This window comes from Cavenderia fasciculata, assembly GCF_000203815.1.
Source record: "Cavenderia fasciculata unplaced genomic scaffold Scf_Dfasci-G-p-12c09.r1-3, whole genome shotgun sequence".
In the NCBI taxonomy this organism is placed as follows: Eukaryota; Evosea; class Eumycetozoa; order Acytosteliales; family Cavenderiaceae; genus Cavenderia; species Cavenderia fasciculata.
This window is the reverse complement of record NW_004457736.1, coordinates 1,374,552-1,399,063: the sequence shown is the minus strand read 5'-3', so window position 1 is coordinate 1,399,063 and position 24,512 is coordinate 1,374,552. Positions and strand designations below refer to the sequence as shown.

Genomic DNA, 24,512 nt, shown 5'->3' with positions numbered 1-24,512 from the left:
TTTCCCCACAAATCAATTTATTAATTTATTTATTTATTTAGGATCCCCCAATAATTATTTATTAATTTAATTTATTTTTTTCTTTGTAAAAAATTTATTTATTCTTTTTACTTTTAATTATCTTTTGAAAAAAAAATGGATAAACCAGATATTATTCAAGACTGTAGTTTAAAAAGATCAAGGACAACTTCCATTTCGCGTAGTGCCAATAATACAGAGGATTTTTCATCCGACGAAGAATTTGAAGAAGTTGAATTATTTGTTGTTTCCAAAAGTTCAAGTCTTCAAAAATTCCAACAAGAACAACACCATCAATCTCAACAACAATTTACCAATTCATCTCCATCTCCTTCTCCTACTCCTTCTGCTGAGGAAAATAATTTAAATAATAATAATTGTAATATTAATAATATTAATAATAATCCAACAACAAATAATAATATTAATACTAATACTAATAGTCTTGGGCAACAATGCTCGGGAATGTCGACACCTATGAAAATGGATCTTCGATTGATTAACCGATCCAATCATCATCACGATAATGATAGTGTCGTTCATGAACAAGAATCGACGTCAGACTATTTATCAAGTAATAACAACACACCACCTTCACCGACTGGTTCCATGATTAAATCGATTGTCAAACAGATTAGTGACGAAAAACTAGTACTAGTAAAGTCGACGTTGAGTAAACCATCGACGACCATTGTTGACGAGCAACAATTGACCATCCATTTAAACGAAACACCACTCTCTTCACCCGCAACCTCGTTTATCGAGTATTGCGATTCATCCAATATAGATTCAACTTCATCTCCTGTTTCAAGAGCAGGTTCCGATTATTCTCAACATCACCAACAACAAATTGTAAACATTAATAATAATAATAATAATAATATAACACCAAAAACAGAATTAACACAAAGACAAATATTAATAATATTTTCTGGGTTAATGGTATCTCTATCATTATCATCTTTGGATTTGACTATTGTAGCTACTGCTCTGCCAGCCATTGTAAATGATTTGGGTGGATTTGACAAGTTGTCTTGGGTAGTGACTATATACCTGCTGACCAGTACTTCATCTGCTCCACTATTTGGCAAGTTTAGTGATATCTTTGGTAAAAAGGCTATGCTGCTCTTTTCACTGGTCGCCTTTTTAATAGGCTCCTTGTTGTGTGCCACATCGTATACTATGACCATGCTGATTGCAGCACGTGCTATCCAAGGTTTGGGAGGCGGTGGGTTAATGTCGGCAGTCATGATTGTTATGGCCGAGATTGTACCACTCCGACAACGCGGTAAATACCAAGGATTGATTGGCGCAGTCTATGCAGTGTCATCGGTTATCGGACCATTGATTGGTGGTAGCTTTACCGATAATGTCACTTGGAGATGGGCATTCTGGATCAATCTACCACTCGGAGCCATCGCACTATGCGTCGTGTTTTTTGCATTACGTCTTCCACAAGACGTCATATCGGTTCGTCAAGGATTCAAATGCATCGATTTCGTCGGTACCATCTCATTGGTTGTTAGTGTCATTGGATTCCTCCTCGCTCTCAGTTGGGGTGGTGTCAATTACTCTTGGCAATCACCTGTTATCCTATCTCTGTTTTTCGGTAGTTTGATATTCCTCGCCCTCTTTATAGTCAATGAGAAACGGTTCGCTAAAAACCCAATCATACCCATGGAGCTGTTTAGAAATAGAAACTATGTTATCTGTAGTCTGTGCAGCTTTATTCTTGGGTTCATCATGTTTGGCGTCATCTACTATGTACCCATCTATTTCCAAATGGTCGAGGGTATGAGCGCCACACTATCCGGTCTGCAGCTGCTCCCCACCATGCTGGGCATCGTCGCCATGGGTGCCATCTCGGGTCTGCTCATCACGCGTTTCGGTCATTACAAGTCGTACCCCATCGTCGGCTCGATCCTTATGGCCGTCGGCACACTCTTCCTCTCTTTCTGGAACACCAATACCACCCAAGTGCAGTATCTCGGCTACCAAGCATTCATTGGTTGCGGTATTGGATTCACCATGCAGATCCTAGTCATGATCACCCAAAACAGCGTCGATGTCAAGTACATCTCGATCGCGACAGCCACCATATCCTTCTTTAGAACAATTGGCGGTGTTGTCGGAGTATCACTCTTCTCGACGATCCTCAACTACCAATTCCAAAACAACCTACACGGTCTTGTTGCAATGTACCCGGATATCCTGCCCAACGGACTCAGCGCCACCCAGTTTGAGGCAGATATGATCCAGAGCTACCAGTACGACCCGCTCTACAAGGAGTACTTGGTCGACGCCTACGCATCGGCCCTTGCACTTGTATTCCTCACCGCCACACCCTTTGCCATCCTCAGCTTTGTCCTCACCATCTTTATCAAGGCCACCAAGTTGAGAAACACCCTCTTTAGAAAGGATGACGAAAATAATCTTGGACAAGGAGGTATCAAGGAGACCGCAGCAACAACTATGCCAAACACCCCTGCCAGCTCTTCCATCACACCCAATGAAGATGACATTATAACCGATCTCGAGAACCTTAAAGATATTGAATGTGGTGGTGCAGGTGTAGGTGCTGATACGAGCCATATTTTAAAACAATTTGATGAAGATGAACTAACAACACCAAGAAATCAAGACCACCAAGATTCGACTTGTTACATTGATATTAATACACCTTTACACCATCATCCAAATTTTGAAGATACCAATAATAATAATTGTAATGATAGTTGTTTGGAAAATTAAATAAATAAATCTCCCCTCTTTTTGTCTAATTTCCAATTTATTATTATTTCTACCTAGTATTGATTTCTTCTTTTTTGTTCAATTTCCCAATCATAAAATAATAAATCTTCTGGATAATTGACAACTCTTTTATGATGAACGAGGAATTGCATAATTTCAACACAGTCTGATTGTTTTACTCTTTTGACACAACCTTCGGTTCGATTGTAGTGGAGGAATGATATGACTTCAAATTTTCGATATACTTGTGCTTTGGTCATTGCATCGACAGTACATTTCTTTCCAACTCGATGAAGGTATTTGACAACTGCTAGTTGGCCACTTTCACTTGCAAAGTTCATGGCACTCGGCGTGCACCCTTCAGTGCGATGGGTATCGAGAAATTGTACAACCGATAATTTACCATACTGTGCAGCTCGATTCATTGCCTCTGTTGTGCACCCACCTCCATGTCGGCAGTTGAAATGGAGGTATTCAACAATCGATAAATGACCTCTCTGTGCTGCATAATCGATACCAGTCTTTGTACAACTGTTTCGATCATTGCAACCACTGTGATAAAGCTTGACTAGATCCAAGTAACCTCCCAAAGCTGCATAACCAATTAAATTGACTCGGTCATTTTCATTCAACTCTATTCCACGGTCCAAAATAAATTGTGCAGCCTCCCGATAGTTGTATTGCAAAGCATCTTGTAAATCCTTTACTTTGCATCTAAATGGTGTGTTGGCATAACAATATTTGAGACCATCTACTTGTCCAGAAAAAACCAAGTTATTCATAAACTCTTGATAACTATTAGCAAAGTCTGCAATAGTTGTACCTTCTCGTTTTTGAATCTCTTGACAAAGGTAATGAAAGAGACTTGCATCAACCTTTGTTTTAGAAATGTTTCTCGCACTTCGAATATCTCCTTCAGATCTATGTTGACAAAGGTATTTGACAATAGGAAGGTGTCCGTTCTCCGATGCATTATTTAATGCTTTTTGTGTACATCCTTCTGATCGGTGTTGATCTAGGTACTCTACTATAGAAAGATGACCATTCAATGATGCATTATCCATTGCATTGGTTGTGCATCCCTCACTTCTATGTTGATCAAGATACATAACAATTTCAAAATGTCCGTTTTTAGCTGCCTAAAAATAAATAAATAAATTAATTAAATAAATAAATGTTAGTATTCTATTCATGAATAATGATTGTTAAAGATTGATCAATTTACCTCATCCATTGCATTGGTTGTACATCCCTCAGTTCTGTTCTGATCAAGATATTGAACAACTTCAAAATGTCCGTTTTTAGCTGCCTAAAAATAAATAAATAAATAATCAGAGATATTATATTAGATTAGATACTTTAAATAATAATTTAAATTATTAACATACATTGTCCATTGAATAGGTTGTACTATTTTCAGTTGGTCGTTGAGTGGTTAGGAATTGTACAATTTTTAAATGTCCTTTTTCTGCTGCCTAAATAATAATAAATAATAATAATAATGGTTAATAATAGTTACAATTACTAATTAAATAATACATACGTGAGCAAGAGGATTATCAGGGAATTGTTGATTATTCGAGTGGAGGAATTCGATAGTGTCTAGGAATCCACCTTCTAGAGCAGTTTTCACTGCTAATTGAAGATAATAGTCGGCCTGTGGCAATGATAGTTGTTGATAGAGAGATTTGAACATTTCAAAATACCCTGCTATCGATGGTAATATATATGCCAGTGTATCTATTTTATATTTAGATTTGTTGTTGTGGAAATAATCAAGAAACAATTTGACCATAGCTGCATCGTTTCGAGAAATAAAATGAAATCTTAGACCAATATGTTCAACTATATTGGCAATACGATGGTTGACCAAATAATCTACCATTTCTATATTTCCATCTCTAATTGCCTTGTCACCCATAAAGTTTGAACATGGTACATTTGGAAAGAGGATACCTAAGGATATATAAATGACCATTATCACAAACTATCCTCAATACCTCTGGATCTTTGTTTTGGTATTCCGGTGACCATTCTATGAGATGTTTGAGTGTGTGCAGTGTTGCATTTCGATGTTGACAGTATTGGTTGATTGCATACGTCCTCAGATAATGGTCACCGTCCATCTTGGGTGGTAGATAGTGTCTAATAAAGTCCCATGGCATAGCATATTTGGCAATCAAACATGATAGTGGTGCTTCAAGTGCAATCAACTCCTTTCCTTTGACAAAGTTGCAACTACCACCAATGCTCTTTGGTAATTGATCTATTTGATTGAATATAATATTTCTAATATATTGATTTTTAAATATTGTTAGAAATGTTAGGGTTTCTACTTCTATTATTTGTACATGTTTATCTGTAGTCGTATTATTTTGCATTATATAATAATACGACTACTCCTATCTCTATCTTTGCAAACTAGTACTACTTCAAAGTCGTAAAAAAATTGAAAATAAATTAAATTAAAATGTGGTGTGGTTTGGGACAAAGGGGTGGGATGATCAAAAAAAAAAAAACAAAAATTAAATTAAATTTTTTTCGCATGTTGGTGAGAAGTTCACCGTTCAGTAACTAGTGCCTCATGATTATCATCTCTCATAGTTTTCTTTTCATCTTTTTAGATAATTACATAGATATTTTTTATTAATTATATTATTATTATTATTATATAATGAGTACTATTAAATCAGTTCATGCACGTCAAATCCTCGACTCTAGAGGCAACCCAACCGTTGAAGTAGATGTAGTGACAGACAATGGTCAGTTGTTCAGAGCTGCCGTGCCATCAGGTGCATCAACCGGTGCCTACGAAGCTGTCGAACTCAGAGACAAGGACAGCAAGGTGTATGGTGGAAAGGGTGTTCTCAAGGCCATCAACAACGTCAAGTCGATTCTTGCACCAGCACTCATCGGCAAGGACGTCACCCAACAAAAGGAACTCGACGATCTCATGAACAAGCTCGACGGCACTGAAAACAAGGGTAATCTCGGTGCCAACGCCATCCTCGGTGTCTCTATGGCTATCGCTCGTGCTGGTGCTGCCGCCAAGGGTGTCCCACTCTACCGTTACATCGCCACTCTTGCTGGCAAGGACCCAAAGAAGGTCGTCATGCCCGTTCCAGCCTTCAACGTCATCAATGGTGGTTCGCATGCTGGTAACCGTCTTGCCATGCAAGAGTTTATGATCCTCCCTGTTGGTGCCTCGAGCTTCTCTGAAGCTGTCCGTTTGGGTGCTGAAGTCTACCACAGTCTCAAGGGTGTCATCCAAGGTCGTTATGGTCAAGATGCCGTCAACGTCGGTGATGAAGGTGGTTTTGCTCCACCAATCCTCAGTAACAAGGAAGGTCTTGAACTCCTTAAACTTGCCATTGAAAAGGGTATATATATAACAAATATTAATCAATAGAGCCAGAATGCTAACATATATTTTGTTTGTTTGATTGTTTAGCTGGTCACACTGGAAAGGTAAAGATTGGTATGGATTGTGCTGCCTCTGAATTCAAGACTGATAAGGGTTACGATCTCGACTTTAAGACCAAGAACAATGACGGTTCACAAGTCATCTCTGGTGAAGCTCTCGGTCAATTGTACAAGGACTTTGTTGCTGAATATCCAATCGTATCAATTGAAGATCCATTTGATCAAGTATGTCACACAAACAAACAAATATATTTCTTTTTTTAATTTAATTAATTAATTTTTTTTTGTTTTGCGTTTAGGATGATTGGGAATCATACACCAAGTTGACATCATCAACTCATGTCCAAATTGTTGGTGATGATTTGTTGGTAACCAACCCAAAGAAGGTTCAAGAAGGTATTGACAAGAAGGCTTGCAATGCCCTCCTTCTCAAGCTCAACCAAATCGGTACCGTCACTGAATCGATCCAAGCCTGTTTGTTGGCCCAATCTGCTGGTTGGGGTGTCATGGTCTCACACAGATCCGGTGAAACCGAAGACACCTTTATTGCTGACCTCGTTGTTGGTTTGCAAACCGGTCAAATCAAGACTGGTGCTCCATGTCGTTCAGAGAGATTAGCCAAATACAATCAACTCTTGAGAATTGAAGAAGAGTTGGGCAAGGATGCCGTTTTTGTTGGTGAAAAGTTCAGGTAAATAAGAATGAGAGAAAAAGAAAATAATTTAGATGAATCAATTATTAATATTTTATTTATTTCTATAGAAACCCATCTGCTTAAAAATAATTATTTAAATTTGAAAAAAAAAAGGAATAAATTAGTTTCAAATATATTTGTATAAAAAATAATAATAATCAAGATAAAGATGAAGATGCAAGATGGCAAATTAAATTAAATTATTATGATTTGAAATATAAATTTAATCATGGTCTGGTTGGTACGGTACTCGAGAGGATAATATGAATATTAATACTATTAATAATTTACTGAATCATATTCAATCAATTCAATCATTCATATTACTAATCCAATCTCTTTTTTAATGGGCAAAAAGTAAGAAGATAATCAACGATTGATTAATGATCGATTATTCATTCATTGCAACTCTGACAATTAATATTAAAAAACATGTAATGAATGGTAATGGGAACAATGTGCGCCACCATTTACTAAATGTTTGTATTCATCAATGTGTGCCCAATTTCAAATCTTTGATTAGGTAGATAGATATCTATGAATCAAAGATGATTGAATATTTTATAATAATGGGTTGGATAATGGATGATGTAGATTAGATCAAAAAATGTAGTTTGAAATTATTGTGTGTGTTGAAACGTTGAAGTAAAGGGGTAAAACAAAAGTATTTGTTGTTTTCTACTCACACACAAAAATTGACGTCAAAAGGAAAAAAAGATTGGTTTATTAAAAATGATATCATAAAATCATACAGCTAATAATTAATATTTATTCATTCAATCTATCTTTAGATGATTGTAAACAGTTCATTCCGGGCATTTTAGTTTAGTTTAGTGGTCGATGATCCCTTTTTTCCCAAATTTGATTAATTTTTTAATTTATCCATTGTTGAGATGACCAAAGATAGACAGAAAGAGAGAAAGCATAAATGGGTAGACTAGGGTTATTGGATGACATGCATGTATAATGGGGGAAAAAGGATTCGATGAAGTTATTTATGACATCTTATCTATTTCATTCTAACCCTAACCAACCAAAATCTGTTTATCGTATTTATCAATGAATTCAATCGCTACTACTCTTGGAAACCAAAATGCAGAGGTGGTGAATCAATTGAATTGAATTCCTTGATTTTCAATTTATATCTTATGAATTAATAATATTTTAATTTAATGAATACGTAATTATATTTTTGGGGTATCTATCTTTGATTTGTTAGAATTTATGTCAATACTACAAACTCGGGTGGTTGTGGTTGGAATCATGGTAGCAGGTGTACACTGTCCGTCCCATCCATCCACCCATATATCGTCGTTGTCGTCTAGAATTATCAAAACTTGGGAAGTTTGGAAAACTATAAATATCCATCAATTTGGTTCATTTCAATTCATCAAATCAATCAATTATCTAAATTTAATTAATTTAATCCAACCAACCAAAAAAACTACTACTAAAATGTCTATCCTCTGTATGTTCATTATAATGAAACCTTTAATAATCAATCAAATGAAATCCTAATTTTAATATGTTTATTTTTCTTTCATTTTTTAATAGCAATCATCTCATCTTTCGGTACCTCATCTGTCTCAAAGAGCACTTCAAGTTTCAAGTCAATGGGTTCATCTTCAATGCAAGGAATGAACTTTGTTAGTGGAACCACTGTTACCAGTACCACCAAGGCTAATGCCACCGTTGACACCAACACCAATGTCCAAGCCAACGTTGATGCTGCCACAAACCTTTTGGTCAGACTCTAAGCTCTATATGATCATTGTACTACCACCACCAACGATCACAACTAACATTTTAAAATGATATCGTTCCATATTATTTAATTTAATAAACAATGTAAACATCATTGTTTCAATTCAAATCAATTCAAATCCAAAAATAGTCTTGTATCTTTTCTTTCTTTTCCAAAATTGTTTTTTTATATTTCCATTGACCAATCGAAATTAAAAGGTGAGGGGGAGAGGTTCATCATCAACGGCTAAATAGGGAATCAATGATTATAATTTTATTTTTTTAAATTCTAAATCAAGTCATCAATGAGATTTAAAATCAGAATCACGATCTTCAAACCAAAAACAGTGTATATTTGACAGTTGTTGATTATAATTTTAACCCCTCAAATTTTATTCATAGTTGATTAAAAAACATATACAAATAGATTTATTAATTAATATTTTTAAATTTTCGAAAAGACACTGTTTTGGAAATCATTTTTGAAAAAAAGTATACTACAAATAATTAAAAAAAAAATATTTATTTATTTAACCTCACCCCAACACTCTTGTGCTAAAAAAACGAATGATGATTATTTGATATATCCAATAATAATTGTTTGAATCTACATTTATCAAAAGGATAGGAGATTCATAGAGTAGTGAATAGACAGGGTTAAAAATAAATTGGATATCGACATTCAAAATGTGATGAGAGAGGTGGCAATAGGGTACGGTTTACTGTTATTTCCCAGTTGGTTGGTGAGGGTTGAAATGATTGATTCCATTTTTGAAGAATCATACAAGATATTAGATAAACGACGACGATAAGGGGTAGATTAATTATAATGTATAAACATGATGCTATGTATAGATTAATTTGGATGAATATAATTATTGTCTCAACAAAGTATTTATGTGTATGAGTGAGGGATTTGGGTGATAATGAGTGGATCAAAGGGATAAAATCAATCCATTTTTAGACAAAGGTTGTACACAACATTTACGTAAATGCCAAGTTGGGTAATTATTCGTTTGACAGTCACTACCCTATCCTATGAACGTGAGGGGGAGGAGTAGAATAGTTGGATGTTATCCCTCATCAACCACCACTTGTACCACACCACGTATACATGAAGTATCGGCTGTGCTATCATCCGATTATTTCTGCTACTTTTCATCCTTACCACATTTATTGATTCATTTTGTATGAAATGTTAATGAATTCTGGTTTCGATTGAATTCAAGTTTTATTAAATCTCATCATCACTTGGCGAATTAATATGCAGTATAGGTGAGTTGTGACAAGCCAAATTAGTTACCTTGGGTGGTAGATTGACCTCGGTCAGTCAGTGACACTTTGACCTAGAAGAAAAAAATTCATTGAACCTCAAATCAATAGTTTACATTTGCTTTGTTTTTCGAAATCTAGCGTGGTGTAGGTGGGATTGATACATGGATGCATGGATGGGATACCAAAAAAGTTTCATGGCAGAGATGATGACGTGAATCCAGAGACAAAAAAAAACTATTTAAAGAGAACTTGAATCATCATTCTAATCATCATCAGTTAAATCAACAATTAAAAAGTTAATTACTAAACTAATAATACCCAACAACAAACAAATAATCTAAAATGTCTATCCTCTGTAAGCATCTATTTGCTTTGAACATACAAGATTGACCAAACCAACTAACAAACAAATTACTTTTTTTTTCTTTTTTTTTCTTCCTCTTAGCTGCCATCTCTAAAATCGGATTCCAAAAGTCATCATCCTCATCCAACAACTTTTTCAATGCTGGTCAAGGTTCAATGACCGGTCAAGGTTTCAACAAGATTGCCTTGTCTACTACTATCTCTGCCAATCACAGTAGCACCATAAATGTACCAAATACCTCTGTCCAAGCAACAACCCAAGCCAACGCTGTCGTTGATGCCTAAACATATATAGTCAAATGTACTACCAATCACTGTATTTTAACTTGTATACATACAAATTTGTAACAAGATAATAAAATATTCTAGGTTAGATTTCTCTATACCCAAACCAAAATTATATATATATCCTTTTTCTTCTTCTTTTATCTATAGTTGTTGTTGTTGTTGTTGTTGTTGTTGTTTATTCAACCTTTTTCTTTTTTTCTTCTTGTTTTATAATTTCTTCAACTGGTTTTGTTGTAGTAGTAGTGGATGGTTTCGATGATGAAGTAGAAAATGAAATGGGTGGTGCTTCTCCTCCCATTAAATCTTGTAATCTTCTTTTTGGTTTTTCTTGTTGTGTAGTTGAAGTATCTAAAGTTGTTGAACTAGTTGAATTGGTTGATTGCTCTTGTTGTTGTTGTTGTTGTTTTTGTTCAGCAGCTCTTTTAGCAGCCTTTCCTAAATTTCCAAATCTTTTAACTGGTGCATTATTTTCAGGTACTGCTGGAGCTTCTACAGTAGCTGTAGAGGAGGATGAGTTTGCAGGTGGAGCAGATGTTGAAATCAAATGTTTAATTAATTCCTCTTTTAAAAATGCTGGAATATTCTCCATTGATGTATCTAATGGTATAACTTCATCCAACTAAAAAGAATAAAAAAAAAAAAAAGAATTAAAATCCTATATCCTTTAAATAATTTATAAATGTATTTAACATACTCTCATTTGAAGATCAGCAATGACATTCTTTAAATCTTGAATATCATCAGATGTAGAGGTAGGATCTGATTGTAAATCACCCAATGCACCTGTCAATATTTCAATTGCCTTTTTATAACTATCTTCTGCAAACTTTGCATCATTTTTAATTTGATAAACCATACCAATATAATAATATCTAAAATGAAATTAATAATTATTATTAATAAATAAATAAATAATAAATTATAAACTTATTATTATTATTATTATTATTTAACTTACACTTCAGCAACTTCTCTATCATTTTTCTTATTTTGTTTCTTTCTTAATTGAAGAGCAATATTGTATTCTTCGAGAGCATCTTGATGATTTTCCAATTCGACATTGAGATCTCCGAGAAGCATGTGTACATCTGATAATTCCAATTCCTTGGTTCCATTTTTTTCATAAATGACACGAGCCAACTCTAATACGTCCCATGCCACCTCTAGTGTCTCTGCCTTGTCACCTTCTTCCTTTTTCTCTCCAGTAGTTGTAGTGGTTGAAGTGGTTGCATTACTTGTACTAGTACTAGTATCCTCACCATCACTGCTACTAGCAGCTTCTTTCTTGTCTAATTCATCTTCACCTGCTTCATCAGGTTCACCCTCTTGTGCACCTTCTTTGTTGTTATCCAATTTCGAACCCAATACATCAGATTCATTTACCTTGTATGAAAACAACAATGCTCTACCATATTTAATGTAAATTGGTGCCAATTCAATTGCTAATTCTCCATAGATTGGGGACCTATAAATATATAGTAAAATGATAAATTACTGTGATTAGTCACTTGTTGTCTTGAGCGTGTTTACTACTACTATAGTAGTATGTGTAAATACTGACAATGCAGATAAACTGCTACCTAAAAGTTCACAAGCAGAAAGATAGTCTTGATCATCCAACAATGCCTTTGCAGCCTTGACTTTACCCATAGCATTGTCTATAATCTCTTGGTCCTTTGCATCAATCTCTTTACGTTCTGGTGAACTTTGATTAGTTGTACTAGTAGAGGTAGTAGAGGTAGTACTAGTAGTAGATGTTGATTCTTCCATTCTATAATTAATTATATATATATAGATAATTAATTATCAATAAGACTTAAAAAGAGTTGAGCTTACTTTTTAAATGTGTTTGAGGCGCCAAATTTGAAACTTTGAAGTTCGATTTAAATAAAAAAAAAAAAAAAAATTGTGTAATTTCAGCGACATTGCCGTTTTTATGGGCTGAGGGAGGGATGATTACTTGCAAACAAACTCAAAAGTATACATAAAAGAAGAAATGGAATGATCAGGGCAGAATCATTTAATACATCTCGAGTGGAAGAGCACAATCAAGGACCACCAGCGTACTTTGGTCGCAATTTTTGTCATTTTCCTTTGCTCTGTTTTATGTGTATCTAAAACCGCACGTTTGACTTTTACAAGATCGCATGATTTGGCCCATTTTCCTTTATCATGTTGTATTTGGTTTCTAATCTGTGCTTCCAACATGTTTGATTTAGCCATTTGACGGTAGGTTTCTATATTACGACGGTAGTCGCTGAATGGCATGCTCAAATGCATTCCATGGCATAATGGGTTCATACCCCATTACGACTTGATTGGGTGTATAGCCAGTACTAGTGTTGATATTAATATTCTTCTATGATGGAATTATTCTTCTGGTGTCTGCATCTTGGCGAGATTGTCAAAAAGCCAAGGTGTCGAAACAAGAAGAGCAATTCCATCCATTCCGAGGTTGCGTGTCAAGCAACCAGCCAAACATCAACCACCTGATTAATAGTATCTAAAAGTAACTATACTATCAATAAGCAATGCTACTACTTTGGAACAATATTATTAATAATTATTAATTTATTTAATCTTTTTTAGAGTTAGTTTGGAATTTAAAAAATAGGTATTTATTTATTCATATGAGAAAAGGACCTTGTTGCATTAGATATTAAAAGGACTCGAAAACGTATCGCCCATCAATGGACTAACAGTGTCTGCTCTGTTAATCACGTAGACATGGCAAGCATCAACACCATGTTGGTGGGCATTGTGACGTATCCATGACATGGCTGGGTTGGTATGGAACTGGTTCATACATAGGACCATTGTTTGCCAAGCACCAAACAAATAAAATTGACCAGTGTTGTGTAGATCTAGACCTCCATTTGTAGAATAAGGGTTCGGACTTGTCCCTTTAACTGAGCGACTGTTTGGTTCTGACTGTTTGCACCCTCGATACCATACTCAAAGAGATGGGTAACAATCTCATCTAGATCATTGTCAGAGATGGATGTTAATTATAGTTAATTATTTAATTTATTTATTATTCTTGGAGCATTAATTAATTCTTTTTAATGGATGGATCACGAACGATTTGTGGTTGATAGTTTGGATCGATGTAATCAGTCAAGAACTTGGCGTACATTTCATAACGGGCGGTCATTTGGAAGTTCCATTTGTCCTTTACCTGTTGACAGAGGTTGAGGTCGACCTCTGCAATGTTTAAGCCGTCCTGGACTCTGCTGAGACCTGGTGAACGACAATTGTCGGGCGAGCTAAAGTAAGAGCTACCGTAAAAGTGGCCAAAGTCCTTGTGGGCAGGCTTGCCGTCACCAGAGGTGAATTCGTTGGGGAAGTGTTCAGTGCCGACACGGTTGATCGAGCCGACAAAGTAGTTGTTGGTCATGGCAGCGTTTCTAGCTTCGACACCCCACATTGGTTCAGAGAGACCTGTTACAGTGGCCGATGGGTTAAAAACAATCTCTGAGCCGTTGAGACCATAGGCCAACCAGTTGAGGTTATGGTGACGACCGTAGCAAATGTTAATACCAATCTTGCCAAACACAGTCTCGAATACTGGGTGTCCAAGTGTACTCTCCATGTAATAGGTCGATTCGTTGAAATCACCGGTTCTGGGGATATGGTTCTTTCTACTCTTTCCGATAATATTACCATTGTTGCCAACGACCACGGCAGTGTTGTGAATGGTCGAGCCGTGAACTTCATCTCTTTCAAGCATTGGTGATACAATCACCATATTATATTTACGTGCCATCTAAAATAAAACATATATGTTAGTGATTATAATATTAATATTAATATTATATTATATTGATACTTACTCTTTGAATGAATTGGGTAGCCTCACCAGTTACCGGTTGAGCAAATTCAACCCATCTTATAGATGAGAAAGAGAAAGAAAGAAAGAAAGAGTTAGTATTTGATTAGATTATAGTAGATTACTTTCTCTCTCGCATTGAGATGATTGATTGATACATACGGATATCTTTCTCTGGTACAGAAAGCAAATGGCATGTGCCAAGTCTCTTGAAGACAGAGTACGTTGACACCCATAGCACCAGCAGCATCGATCATCTTTTCAATCTTGTTTTGAATAGCCATGTATTGATCGTGAATGGGTGCGTTGGTTGGTGCACCAATACTATTTTGAATGATACCAATACGAACAATTCTTGGTTGTCTCAATTGTTCCTTTTCAGCTAATATTCTAAATAGATAAAGATAGAGATAGATATAGATGAAGAGAACAATTAAGTTAGTATCGTTTATATTACAGCAATCATGATTGTATATGATCATACTTTGAAAAGAGTACTTGAAAGTTATTTGCATTAGCAATATCGGTAGCTTCTTGATTGACTGGTTGAACTGATACAGATGTACCTCTGTTTTGACCAAACAAGATTCTCTTTACTTCCTTTAACTCATCCTCTGGGATATACTTTTCAAGGATTGATTCTACACTTTCAATTTGCTTTGGTTTAACTGTACCTTCCATTCTACTACTCTCTTGCATATATTATATAATAATGTGAATGTGAATGTGAATGAAATGAATAATGAATAAAATACAACAAATAAATAAATAATAATAAATATCTACGTGAAATGAAATTGAATGACGCGTCGAGGGTGGGATTGTAGCAAGTTAGTTTGATCTTTTTAAAATAATTAATTAAATTAAATTTTTATGAAGAGGATCTTTTGTCCTGGTTCTTCTTGAATTGAACAAATAATAGTTTTACTTTAATTTGTATTATTTATTTGAATAATAGTTTAAGAGTTTATTGTTTTATTCTATTTAGATATAAAGTTGTCAATTCAATGTTTGAAAACTTGGAGATACTAGATACAAGCTGAAAGTAGGGATTAGATAATAGATTTTTAGAAGGTGTTGAACTAATTTGAAAGACTAGATTTCTAATATGTATTGCATCTACTAAATCATTATCTTTTACTAGAGATTCTAGATACCCAATCTCATTAAAACTTTTAAAGAGTGTTTTAAAAGTTACGATTGATTGATTGATCTTTAGAAAACTAGTAATCTTTTGGTAAGCGTATCCAATCACTTTCTTAATTCTTTTAGATGGGAGAATGATATTTTGGATTATATCTGATTTGTCAATATGCAACTGTGTTACATTTGGAAAGAGGTTTAAAAGTACAAGATCTTGATCTTCGTTTAGATTGATCAATATTGATTTCATTGACATCTTGGTATCATCTGATAATGATTCATAAACACTTTTACGTTGATCTTCATGGATATATAGTTTCTCTATTGGTTTTCCTTTTAATTGTTCTGATAGTTGGTGGTCGATTATATGATAAGCTCCACGGTTCTCCAAATATCGAATATCCAGTGGGATAAAAGATTTGGCCGTTTTCTGATAAAAGTTGTAGGTATCACTGTATTTATCAAGAATATCTATTACATTGAATGATATCTCAGTAATCGTAAGAGATTTACCTAGAAAGTAATCCAAAGATGATTCATAAGGACGGTCATGAAACAATTCCAGTGAGGTGAAATGGTTCAACAAACAATAATTGTTTTCCAAATGAACAGACATTGAGGCTGACTCTAAAGGGGGAATAAAGGTGTTGAAATAATTTGATTGAATAAATCCAAATGTAGCTTTTGATAAAAGAGACAGTTGAAATCTTGATCGATTGATGTGTATTGAATTGAATCCACCTGGATGATAGGCAGTTTTGGTTGAAAAATGAACCGCACAATTTGATTTAATATTTTCCAATTCTTTCATAAATTCTTGATTGTCCAATAATTTAATACCATCATTTTTAATTCTATCTTTGATACTCTGATTATGACAACATGTACAACTACCTCTTAAATTCCAAACCATTCCAATAATCTTGAATAGAATGAAATTTGGGAGTATATTTTGACTACTACTACCACAATAGTCTTTATAAAATTTCTTGTTTTTAACTTGAAATGTACATGGTGGTTGAATAAGTTGATTTAAAGATTCGTATTCAGAATCCTCCATTCTTTTAAATTGTAATTTAAAATTTGAATTTCTTGCAGCTGTTGATCCAATAAATTGATAACCATTTTTTTGAAATTGTCTTACATCACTCTCCAAAATAGAGGTTGGTGAATGAATGATAATATTCTCTACACTTGATTGGATTTCATTGAATGGGAGACAACTTATATCATCCAATTGTAAAGAATGATTACAAAATGTATCCAATTGGTAAAAAATATTTAGAAATCTAATTGTTTTGATTTGTGGGTTTTCTTTAAAGAATAAAAGTGATTTCTTTTTTCGACATGATAAAAGTGTAACCTTTACAACTGTGGTTGGTAATTTTAAATCTATCCATTCCTTTAAATAATAACCATCAAGTATTATATGTCTAAGACTTGGAAATGAGGAATGATCATCCTGCAGGTCAAGTAATAGATGATATGATTTTTTTTCTTGAAATGATAAAACCTCTAGGTTTTGTTTGACCGCTGGATCCAGTAAATTCCAATCATAATAGTTTGGTAAAATTATCTTTCTAATCGGGGAGTCTGATTTAATCAACAGTGGTAGTTGATCAAGACTCTTAGAGTTGTTAATGGATACATTTGAAAGATCCCAAGATGTAACTTTGGTAAAGTTGGTGAATAATTCATTGATGGTTGTTCCGTCGGTCTTTCGGTGGTGATGGATGCATGTGATGTTGGGAAGATTGGCAGTGATGATTAGGAGAGTTTCAGAGTCTAAAAAGGTTTGACCTTTAAAGATGAGTTCTTCCACATCACAACATAGACTAGGGACATCTTTGATAAACCTTTGAATATCTTGATAATCCAAGATTGAAGCTCCTCCACCGTATCTATTTAGTGGTAATAGAGAAAGATGGGTGGCTCTCTTGATGACACAAAATGGGTTTTGGATATGTGTCTGCGATTCAATGGTGGGCATTATCTTGATTTTGGTAAAGAGACGAGTAGACACAAAGTTGAATAGACTCTTGGAGACGAGCGCTAAAGATAGTTTCCTTATGTTGCTGTCATCAACCAACCCGAGATACTTGTTTGAAGGAAAATCACCAACGAAATTAAATGAAGGTCTTTTCTTAATGTCAATGATGTATTGGTGAATTGGACACATGTCATCTCTATTTAATTGTTCTTCTTTGAATCTCTGTTCCATTTGAAGGTGAGCTGTTACTCTCAAGCAAGTGCCATCATCCCTTATTTTTTCTAAATTCTCTAGTTTAGATCGTGTATCCCAAACGAATCGATTATGTTCATTATATACACCTCTTAACCGGTTTGTGTTGACACATGTACATATACTACTAAAATCATATGCATATCTAATGATTTTTGTGATTAATAACCAAGGAAGTGTCCTTTTACTTGATTGGTCATCTACTTGATTGAATGTGTTTTCAAAGTTATTCATTTTTGTTATATATATATAGATATATATTTTATAAATATAAATTGTAAATAAGAGAGAGAAGGATGTTTGTTACTAGTAAGTAAATAGAGATACCAAAATAAAAAATAAAAAAGAGGTGAGTTTTGTTTGTTTTCTAGACCTTTTTTCAAAAATAATTAAATTTATTATTAGAAATATTTTTATCTTGAATCTCTCTCTCTCTCTTCTTTTTATTGTTTTATTCTTTTTAGATATAATGTAGTAAATTCTTGGTAAGAAAATTTAGAGACACTAGATTCAAGTTTATAATTTGGATAAGATAATAAATTATTGGAAGTATTTAAACTAGTTTGAAGGATTAGATTTCTAATATGGTTTGCATCAGTTAAATCACAAACCATTGAATTGGGGTCTGTATGGTCATCCAGGAGCAGAGATTTAAAAGTTTCAATTGATTGATTGATCTTTAGGAAAAAGGAAATCTTTTCTGAAAGACATCCAATCAGTTTTTTGATTCTTGTTGGAGGAACAACACGGTTTGGAAAAGAATCTGAATTATCTATATGTAACTCTTTGATATTTGGAAATTGGTTCAATAAAGTTATATCTTTGGTTGAGTTGAGATTGATCAAAATCGATTTCATTGACATTTTGATATCATCTGATAATGATAGATAGACTTGTTCTCTAATGTCAACATGGAGATATAGTTTTTCTAGTGGTTTCCATTTAAACTTTCTGATAGATCTTTATCTAATGTAAAATATCTGAGATGACGTAAATCGAAATTACCAATATCCAATTTTCTTAGATTTTGAAAACATTCAAATGGGATGGGATTATTGTTTGAATGGACTGTCAGAGATTGGAGATTTATAAATTGTGCTAGATATCCTTTTGGAAAGAATCCACGTCTAATTGACATTTCAGTCATATTGAGAATTTTATCTTGATCAAAATTAAGACAAGTCATTTTTTTAGAATGTAACTGGCTATTATCATAAATAAAGAGTGATGTGAAATGGTTTAACAAACAATTTTTGTTTTCCAAATGATCGTCGTCGTTTGAATATGATTTGAGCACAAATTGGTTGAAATAGTTTGATTGGATGAATCTAAAAAATGACTTTGATATGAGTGATAGTTGTAGTCTTGATCGATTGACATGTTTGGCATTTAATCCAGCTGGATGATAGGCAGATTTTGTTGAAAAATGTACTTGGCAATTGGATTTGATATTGTTTAGCTTTGTCATAAATTCTTGATTGTCCAATAATTTTAAACCATCATTTTTAATTCTTTCCCTGATACTCTGATCATAAAGACATGTACAATTGCCTCTTGAATCCCAAACCAATCTAATAATATTAAAGAGAATATAATTTGGGAGTACCTGGTGATTGTTATTAATAATACTAATAATATTATTATTATCCAATTTCATTTTATCATCTTGAAATGTTGGTTGTTGAATAGATTGATTGATTGAATTTCCAAAAGATTCTTGGATTCTTTTAAATTGTAATTTGTAATTTGAATTTTTGGTAAATGTTGATCCAATATATTGATACCCATTTTTTTGAAATTGATTTACATCACTTTCCAAAATAGAGGTTGGTGAATGAATAATAATATTCTCTACATTTGATTGGATTTCATTGAATGGGAGACAACTTAAATCTTCCAATATCATTCTAATGAATTGATTTGAATCAAATTGGGAAACATTATTTAGAAATCGAATTGTTTTAATTTGAGTATTCTTTTGAAACAATAAAATATTCTTTGGACATTTAATAAGTGTCACCTTGACAACACTATTTGCTAATTTTATATCATTCCATTCATCCAAATCGATCTGAGCATCAATTACTATATGTCTGAGACTTGAAAAGTAGACAATATTGTCAAGTTGTTGTAATAATTGAAGAGATCCATCTCCAAAAAATGATAAAACTTCTACCCTTTTTTTGACAATTGGATCCAGTACATTTCAATCAAAATAGATTGGTAAAAGAATTTTTTTAATGGAAGTGTATGACGTTAACAAAAGTGGTAGGGAGTCAAGATATTGATTGGTTATGTATGAATTTAAAAGGTTGATTGAAGTGAGGTGGATAAAGTTGGATATTAAAAAGGGGATGGTGGAATAGTCGAAATTAAAGTATTGATAAACATTAGAATCAGATAAAGTTGTTCCTTGGAGGTCGATCTTGGTTGCATTAAAAAGACTTGGTACACTATTTGCAAACCGCACAACATCTTTGGAATTGGAGAATCCTGCCATATAACCTCTATTTGATGGTAGAAGAGTAAGATGATTGGCTCTCTTGATGACACAAAATGGATTTAGAATATGTCTGCTCGTTTCAATGGTGGGGAATACAGTGATTTTGGTCAATAGACTAGTCGACACCAAGTTGAATAGTCTCTTGGAGACGAGAGCTAAAGATAGTTTCCATATATTGCTGTCATCAACCAACCCGAGATACCTTGTAGAATTGGTACGCATGCCTACCTTTAAATTGAATGAAGGTCTTTTCTTGATGTCTGTGATAAATTGGTGGAGTGGGCACATCTCATCTCTTTTTAATTGTTCATCTTGGAATTTCTGTGCCATTTGAAGGTGAGTTCTTACTTGTAAAGAGGGTCTCTCTTTCCATCCGTTTGAAGTGAGGAGTGATCTACCAACGAATCTGTAATATTTAAACTATATTCAAAGATTTATATTTAAATTTATTAATCTTTAAAATAATATTGTTATTTTTATATTTTGGATGAAGATTAACTTTTTATTATGACCCACATTTTATTTCTAGAAACACTTTCTATGTATGATGGATGGACCAATTTCATCGTGTTCATTCTTGGTGATTACCATTTGTTGAAAGGTGGAGAGTGAGCCGAGGACGGAACCACCAATCCAGACAGAATCTCTGCGGTCTGGAGGAGCTATGATCTTTATTCTCGTTGCACATGGTGCAAGTGCGAATATTTCCTTGTGCATTCTATCGGCCATTCCTGGGAACATTGTCGATCCACCACTGAGTACGATGTTGTTGTAAAGATCTCTTCTAATATCAACATCACACTTCATGATCGAGTTGTAGGTCATTTCATGAATACCATCAGATTCGTTACAAAGTAGTGATGGATGGAAGAGTGCCTCGGGACACCTGGACCGTTCATTACCAACAGTCAATGTACGTCCATCAGGTAGTTCATAGTGTCTATCCAACTGTGTAGAGTTGATCGATGTCTCCATTTCCTGGTCAAAGTCTGTTGCAACATAACAAAGCTTCTCTTTAATATCATGTGCAATCGCTAGTTCGGCAGGTGCAGTAAACTTGATTTGATCATGTCCTCTATCATTGAGCATCTTTGCCATGTAATCTGTTAGGTCACGACCACTTATATCAAGACGTTGAATAGAGTGTTGTAAAGCATGACCCTCGTAGATGGGTACTGTGTGCGTCACACCATCACCACAACTGAGTACCATACCTGTTGTACGACCCGATGAATATAATGAAAGTACTGCATCAATTGATATATAGATAGATGGTGTATTGAATGTTTCAAACATGATTTGAGTCATCTTTTCACGGTTTGCCTTTGGATTGAGTGGTGGTTCTGTTAACAATACTGGATGTTCTTCAGGAGCAACACCCAACTCTTTATAGAATGTATGATGCCATATCTTTTCCATATCATCCCAATTGGTTATAATACCACGTTCAATTGGATACTTTATAGTAAGATATCCTCTATACACAAATTGAAATCGACCATTTAAAACAGAGTAAAGATTAAAGTATTAATAAAAGTTATCTGAAACGATTATTGATGATCATTGATTGCATATATGTACCTCTTTGATTGAGCTTCATCACCAACAAATGAATCCTTTTTAAACTTGCCAATGACAGCATCATAGTTTTTCGGTCTACCAACAACACTCGGGAATACAGCACGTGGATCATCATCACCTGCAAACCCAACCTTGCATGTACCCGATCCATTGTCAATGACAATAGTTTGTATATCTTCCATTATTACTAGAAACTATAGGTTACTATTATAATATATATAATATATATAATAGATTGAGTGACTACAAATTACATGTATGATCAAATGTATACAATCTATTAATGATCAACAAATTTGAAAGTATCCCAATAGTTTTTTTTCTTGTTCGTTTCGTTGAAAATTAGAAAAAAAACACAATCTTTTTACTTGTTTATTTTATGTTTTTGAAAGGTTGATTAATTTGCATCTGATTGTTTCCATTTGCAATGTGGTGCTTATGGAAGTCACTTGGTTTTACACTCTCCATTTCTAATGGGCTTGGTCCTTCTGCAAATTCATCTTTGGGATCACCAAGGAAGATAGACCACCAATCCCTATTTGCTTGTTTCATTCCTTCTTTCATTTCTTCATGTTCTCCCTTAAACTCTGGTTGACTGTAAAGTACTGCACAATGTGTTACACATCCTGTTGTTGATACTCCGGTTGTCGTTGAGGTACCTGTTGTCGTTGATGTACCTGTTGTCGTTCCAGTCGTCGTGGATGTTCCAGTCGTCGTAGAAGTTCCAGTAGTTGTTGTTGATTCGGCACCTCTAATTTCACATTGGACAGTGATTATAATTCCGTTTTTGTTGTACCAGGCTATAATGTTTGGTTTGATAAAAAACGTGGTGCAAAAGTGATTACCTAGGTAGTTTTAATAGACTTCGAATGGAATCTGGTCAAATTGCATATTTAGAAAAGAAGAATAAAAGAAATAATAAATAAATAAATAAATGAACAAGTTTTATTTCTAGAAACACTTTCTATGTATGATGGATGGACCAAATTCATCGTAATCTTCCTTGGTAATTAACATTTGTCTAAAGGTGGAGAGTGACGCTTGGATGGAACCACCAACCCAGACAGAGTATTTGTGTGCTGGAGGAATGACATTTATTTTCGTTGCACTTGGTGCAAGTCCTAATATCTCCTTTTGCATTCTATCGGCCATTCCTGGGAACATTGTCGATCCACCGCCGCCAAGTACGATATTTTTGTAAAGTTGGCGTCTAATATCAACATCACACTTTATGATCGAGTTGTAGGTCATTTGGTGGATACCATCAGATTCGTTGCATATTAATGATGGATTGAATAATGTCTCTGGACAACTGAACCTTTCCTTACCAACCGTGATGACTTGTCCATCAACCAATTCATAGGACTTTTCTAATTGCGTCGAATTATTGGTAGCTACCTGCATTTCCTCGTCAAAGTCTAATGCAACATAACCTAGTTTCTCTTTAATATCACATGCCATTTCACGATCGGTAGTTGTTGTAAACGAGTATCCACGTTGATTGAGTATCTTTGTCATATAATCGGTAAGGTCACGACCACCTATATCAAGACGTTGAATAGCGTGTTGTAGAGCATGACCCTCGTAGATGGGTACCGAATAGGTCATACCGTCTCCACAGTCTAGTACCATACCAGTAGTACGACCAGATGAATATAATGATAGTACTGCTTGTATAGACACATAGAGAGATGGGGTATTGAATGTTTCAAACATGATTTGAGTCATCTTTTCTCTATTAAACTTTGGATTGAAGGGTGGTTCTGTTAACAATACAGGGTGTTCCTCTGGAGCAACATGTAACTCTTTATAGAATATATGATGCCATATCTTTTCCATATCATCCCAATTAGTTATAAATCCACGTTCAATTGGATTCTTTATTGTAAGTGGAGCTCTATTTTAAAATAAATAAAGATTAAAATAAAGATGTTGTTAGATATCTTTTATTTCTTCAAAAATGATGATATCATCAAGTGTCATGTGATGTGATCACATTGCATAATTTTATACCTCTTTAATCGTGCTTCATCACCAACAAATGTATCTATCAACTCCATGCCAACCATAACTTCAGAGTATTTTAGTCTACCTACTATAGAAGGGAATACAGCTTGAGGAGCATCATCACCTGCAAAACCAGCCTTGCACATATTTGATCCATTGTCAATCACAATAGTTTGAATATCTTCCATTATAAATTATTATAGTTATGATTATGATTATTATTAATACTATCTATTTAATGTACTTGATGAGATAATTGATGATAGATCTTTATCATCTTTTGATATTAACTAACTCATCATCCTATGATTACAAATATCTTTTGTTTTTTTTTGAAAGAAAACAAAAATAAAAAGGAAAAAATAAATAATACTTGTTGGTTATGAAATAATATTTATATATTATATATATCTAATATATATATAAATCATTTTTAATTAAAAATATTTATTAAAAAAAGATAGAGATAGATAGATAGATAGATAGATAGATAGATAGATAGATAGATAGATAGCAAGAGTTGGAAAGGATAAAATCAACTTTCCCCTATAAAGCATCTTCTGTGTTGGTTTTGGATTGTGTGAACCATGATAATTATGTACAAATGATTTAGGGTTGTAATTTGGTGTAGGTTATATCGCCTGTAATTGAT

The 24,512-nt window shown here is 34.1% G+C and overlaps 11 protein-coding genes across 11 annotated transcripts; 4 read left to right on the top strand and 7 right to left on the bottom strand.

Annotated features, from left to right (window-relative positions):
• Window positions 1-135: 135 nt before the first annotated feature.
• comD (major facilitator superfamily protein) lies at window positions 136-2,769 on the top strand (the record flags this gene model as incomplete). The annotated part of the gene is made up of 4 exons (XM_004362109.1): window positions 136-1,126; window positions 1,172-1,630; window positions 1,734-1,810; window positions 2,287-2,769. 4 exons carry the CDS (start codon window positions 136-138, stop codon window positions 2,767-2,769), a joined length of 2,010 nt encoding a protein of 669 aa, XP_004362166.1.
• A 53-nt stretch (window positions 2,770-2,822) lies between these two features.
• Window positions 2,823-5,150, bottom strand: DFA_06464 (uncharacterized protein; the record flags this gene model as incomplete). Its single annotated transcript, XM_004362108.1, has 5 exons — window positions 2,823-3,908; window positions 3,995-4,078; window positions 4,158-4,244; window positions 4,313-4,725; window positions 4,955-5,150. The coding sequence occupies 5 exons, from the start codon at window positions 5,148-5,150 to the stop codon at window positions 2,823-2,825; spliced, it is 1,866 nt and encodes a 621-aa protein (XP_004362165.1).
• Window positions 5,151-5,443: 293 nt separating this feature from the next.
• enoA (phosphopyruvate hydratase) lies at window positions 5,444-6,970 on the top strand (the record flags this gene model as incomplete). The annotated part of the gene is made up of 4 exons (XM_004362107.1): window positions 5,444-6,149; window positions 6,221-6,417; window positions 6,492-6,883; window positions 6,955-6,970. 4 exons carry the CDS (start codon window positions 5,444-5,446, stop codon window positions 6,968-6,970), a joined length of 1,311 nt encoding a protein of 436 aa, XP_004362164.1.
• A 1,371-nt stretch (window positions 6,971-8,341) lies between these two features.
• Window positions 8,342-8,643, top strand: DFA_06462 (uncharacterized protein; the record flags this gene model as incomplete). The annotated part of the gene is made up of 2 exons (XM_004362106.1): window positions 8,342-8,354; window positions 8,441-8,643. 2 exons carry the CDS (start codon window positions 8,342-8,344, stop codon window positions 8,641-8,643), a joined length of 216 nt encoding a protein of 71 aa, XP_004362163.1.
• Window positions 8,644-10,246: 1,603 nt separating this feature from the next.
• On the top strand, window positions 10,247-10,552 carry DFA_06461 (uncharacterized protein; the record flags this gene model as incomplete). Its single annotated transcript, XM_004362105.1, has 2 exons — window positions 10,247-10,259; window positions 10,350-10,552. The coding sequence occupies 2 exons, from the start codon at window positions 10,247-10,249 to the stop codon at window positions 10,550-10,552; spliced, it is 216 nt and encodes a 71-aa protein (XP_004362162.1).
• Window positions 10,553-10,730: 178 nt separating this feature from the next.
• DFA_06460 (uncharacterized protein) lies at window positions 10,731-13,372 on the bottom strand (the record flags this gene model as incomplete). The annotated part of the gene is made up of 7 exons (XM_004362104.1): window positions 10,731-11,174; window positions 11,250-11,427; window positions 11,514-12,020; window positions 12,117-12,326; window positions 12,583-12,654; window positions 12,859-12,914; window positions 13,256-13,372. 7 exons carry the CDS (start codon window positions 13,370-13,372, stop codon window positions 10,731-10,733), a joined length of 1,584 nt encoding a protein of 527 aa, XP_004362161.1.
• Window positions 13,373-13,607: 235 nt separating this feature from the next.
• On the bottom strand, window positions 13,608-15,083 carry pyd3 (beta-alanine synthase; the record flags this gene model as incomplete). The annotated part of the gene is made up of 4 exons (XM_004362103.1): window positions 13,608-14,321; window positions 14,389-14,443; window positions 14,547-14,774; window positions 14,869-15,083. The coding sequence occupies 4 exons, from the start codon at window positions 15,081-15,083 to the stop codon at window positions 13,608-13,610; spliced, it is 1,212 nt and encodes a 403-aa protein (XP_004362160.1).
• Window positions 15,084-15,343: 260 nt separating this feature from the next.
• Window positions 15,344-18,003, bottom strand: DFA_06458 (uncharacterized protein; the record flags this gene model as incomplete). The annotated part of the gene is made up of 2 exons (XM_004362102.1): window positions 15,344-15,364; window positions 15,421-18,003. The coding sequence occupies 2 exons, from the start codon at window positions 18,001-18,003 to the stop codon at window positions 15,344-15,346; spliced, it is 2,604 nt and encodes an 867-aa protein (XP_004362159.1).
• Window positions 18,004-18,212: 209 nt separating this feature from the next.
• On the bottom strand, window positions 18,213-18,632 carry DFA_06457 (uncharacterized protein; the record flags this gene model as incomplete). The annotated part of the gene is made up of 1 exon (XM_004362101.1): window positions 18,213-18,632. One exon carries the CDS (start codon window positions 18,630-18,632, stop codon window positions 18,213-18,215), a length of 420 nt encoding a protein of 139 aa, XP_004362158.1.
• Window positions 18,633-18,697: 65 nt separating this feature from the next.
• DFA_06456 (actin 1) lies at window positions 18,698-22,035 on the bottom strand (the record flags this gene model as incomplete). Its single annotated transcript, XM_004362100.1, has 5 exons — window positions 18,698-19,920; window positions 20,215-20,500; window positions 20,621-20,692; window positions 20,861-21,749; window positions 21,854-22,035. The coding sequence occupies 5 exons, from the start codon at window positions 22,033-22,035 to the stop codon at window positions 18,698-18,700; spliced, it is 2,652 nt and encodes an 883-aa protein (XP_004362157.1).
• Window positions 22,036-22,225: 190 nt separating this feature from the next.
• Window positions 22,226-24,048, bottom strand: DFA_06455 (uncharacterized protein; the record flags this gene model as incomplete). The annotated part of the gene is made up of 3 exons (XM_004362099.1): window positions 22,226-22,604; window positions 22,869-23,750; window positions 23,867-24,048. 3 exons carry the CDS (start codon window positions 24,046-24,048, stop codon window positions 22,226-22,228), a joined length of 1,443 nt encoding a protein of 480 aa, XP_004362156.1.
• Between the last annotated feature and the right edge of the window lie 464 nt (window positions 24,049-24,512).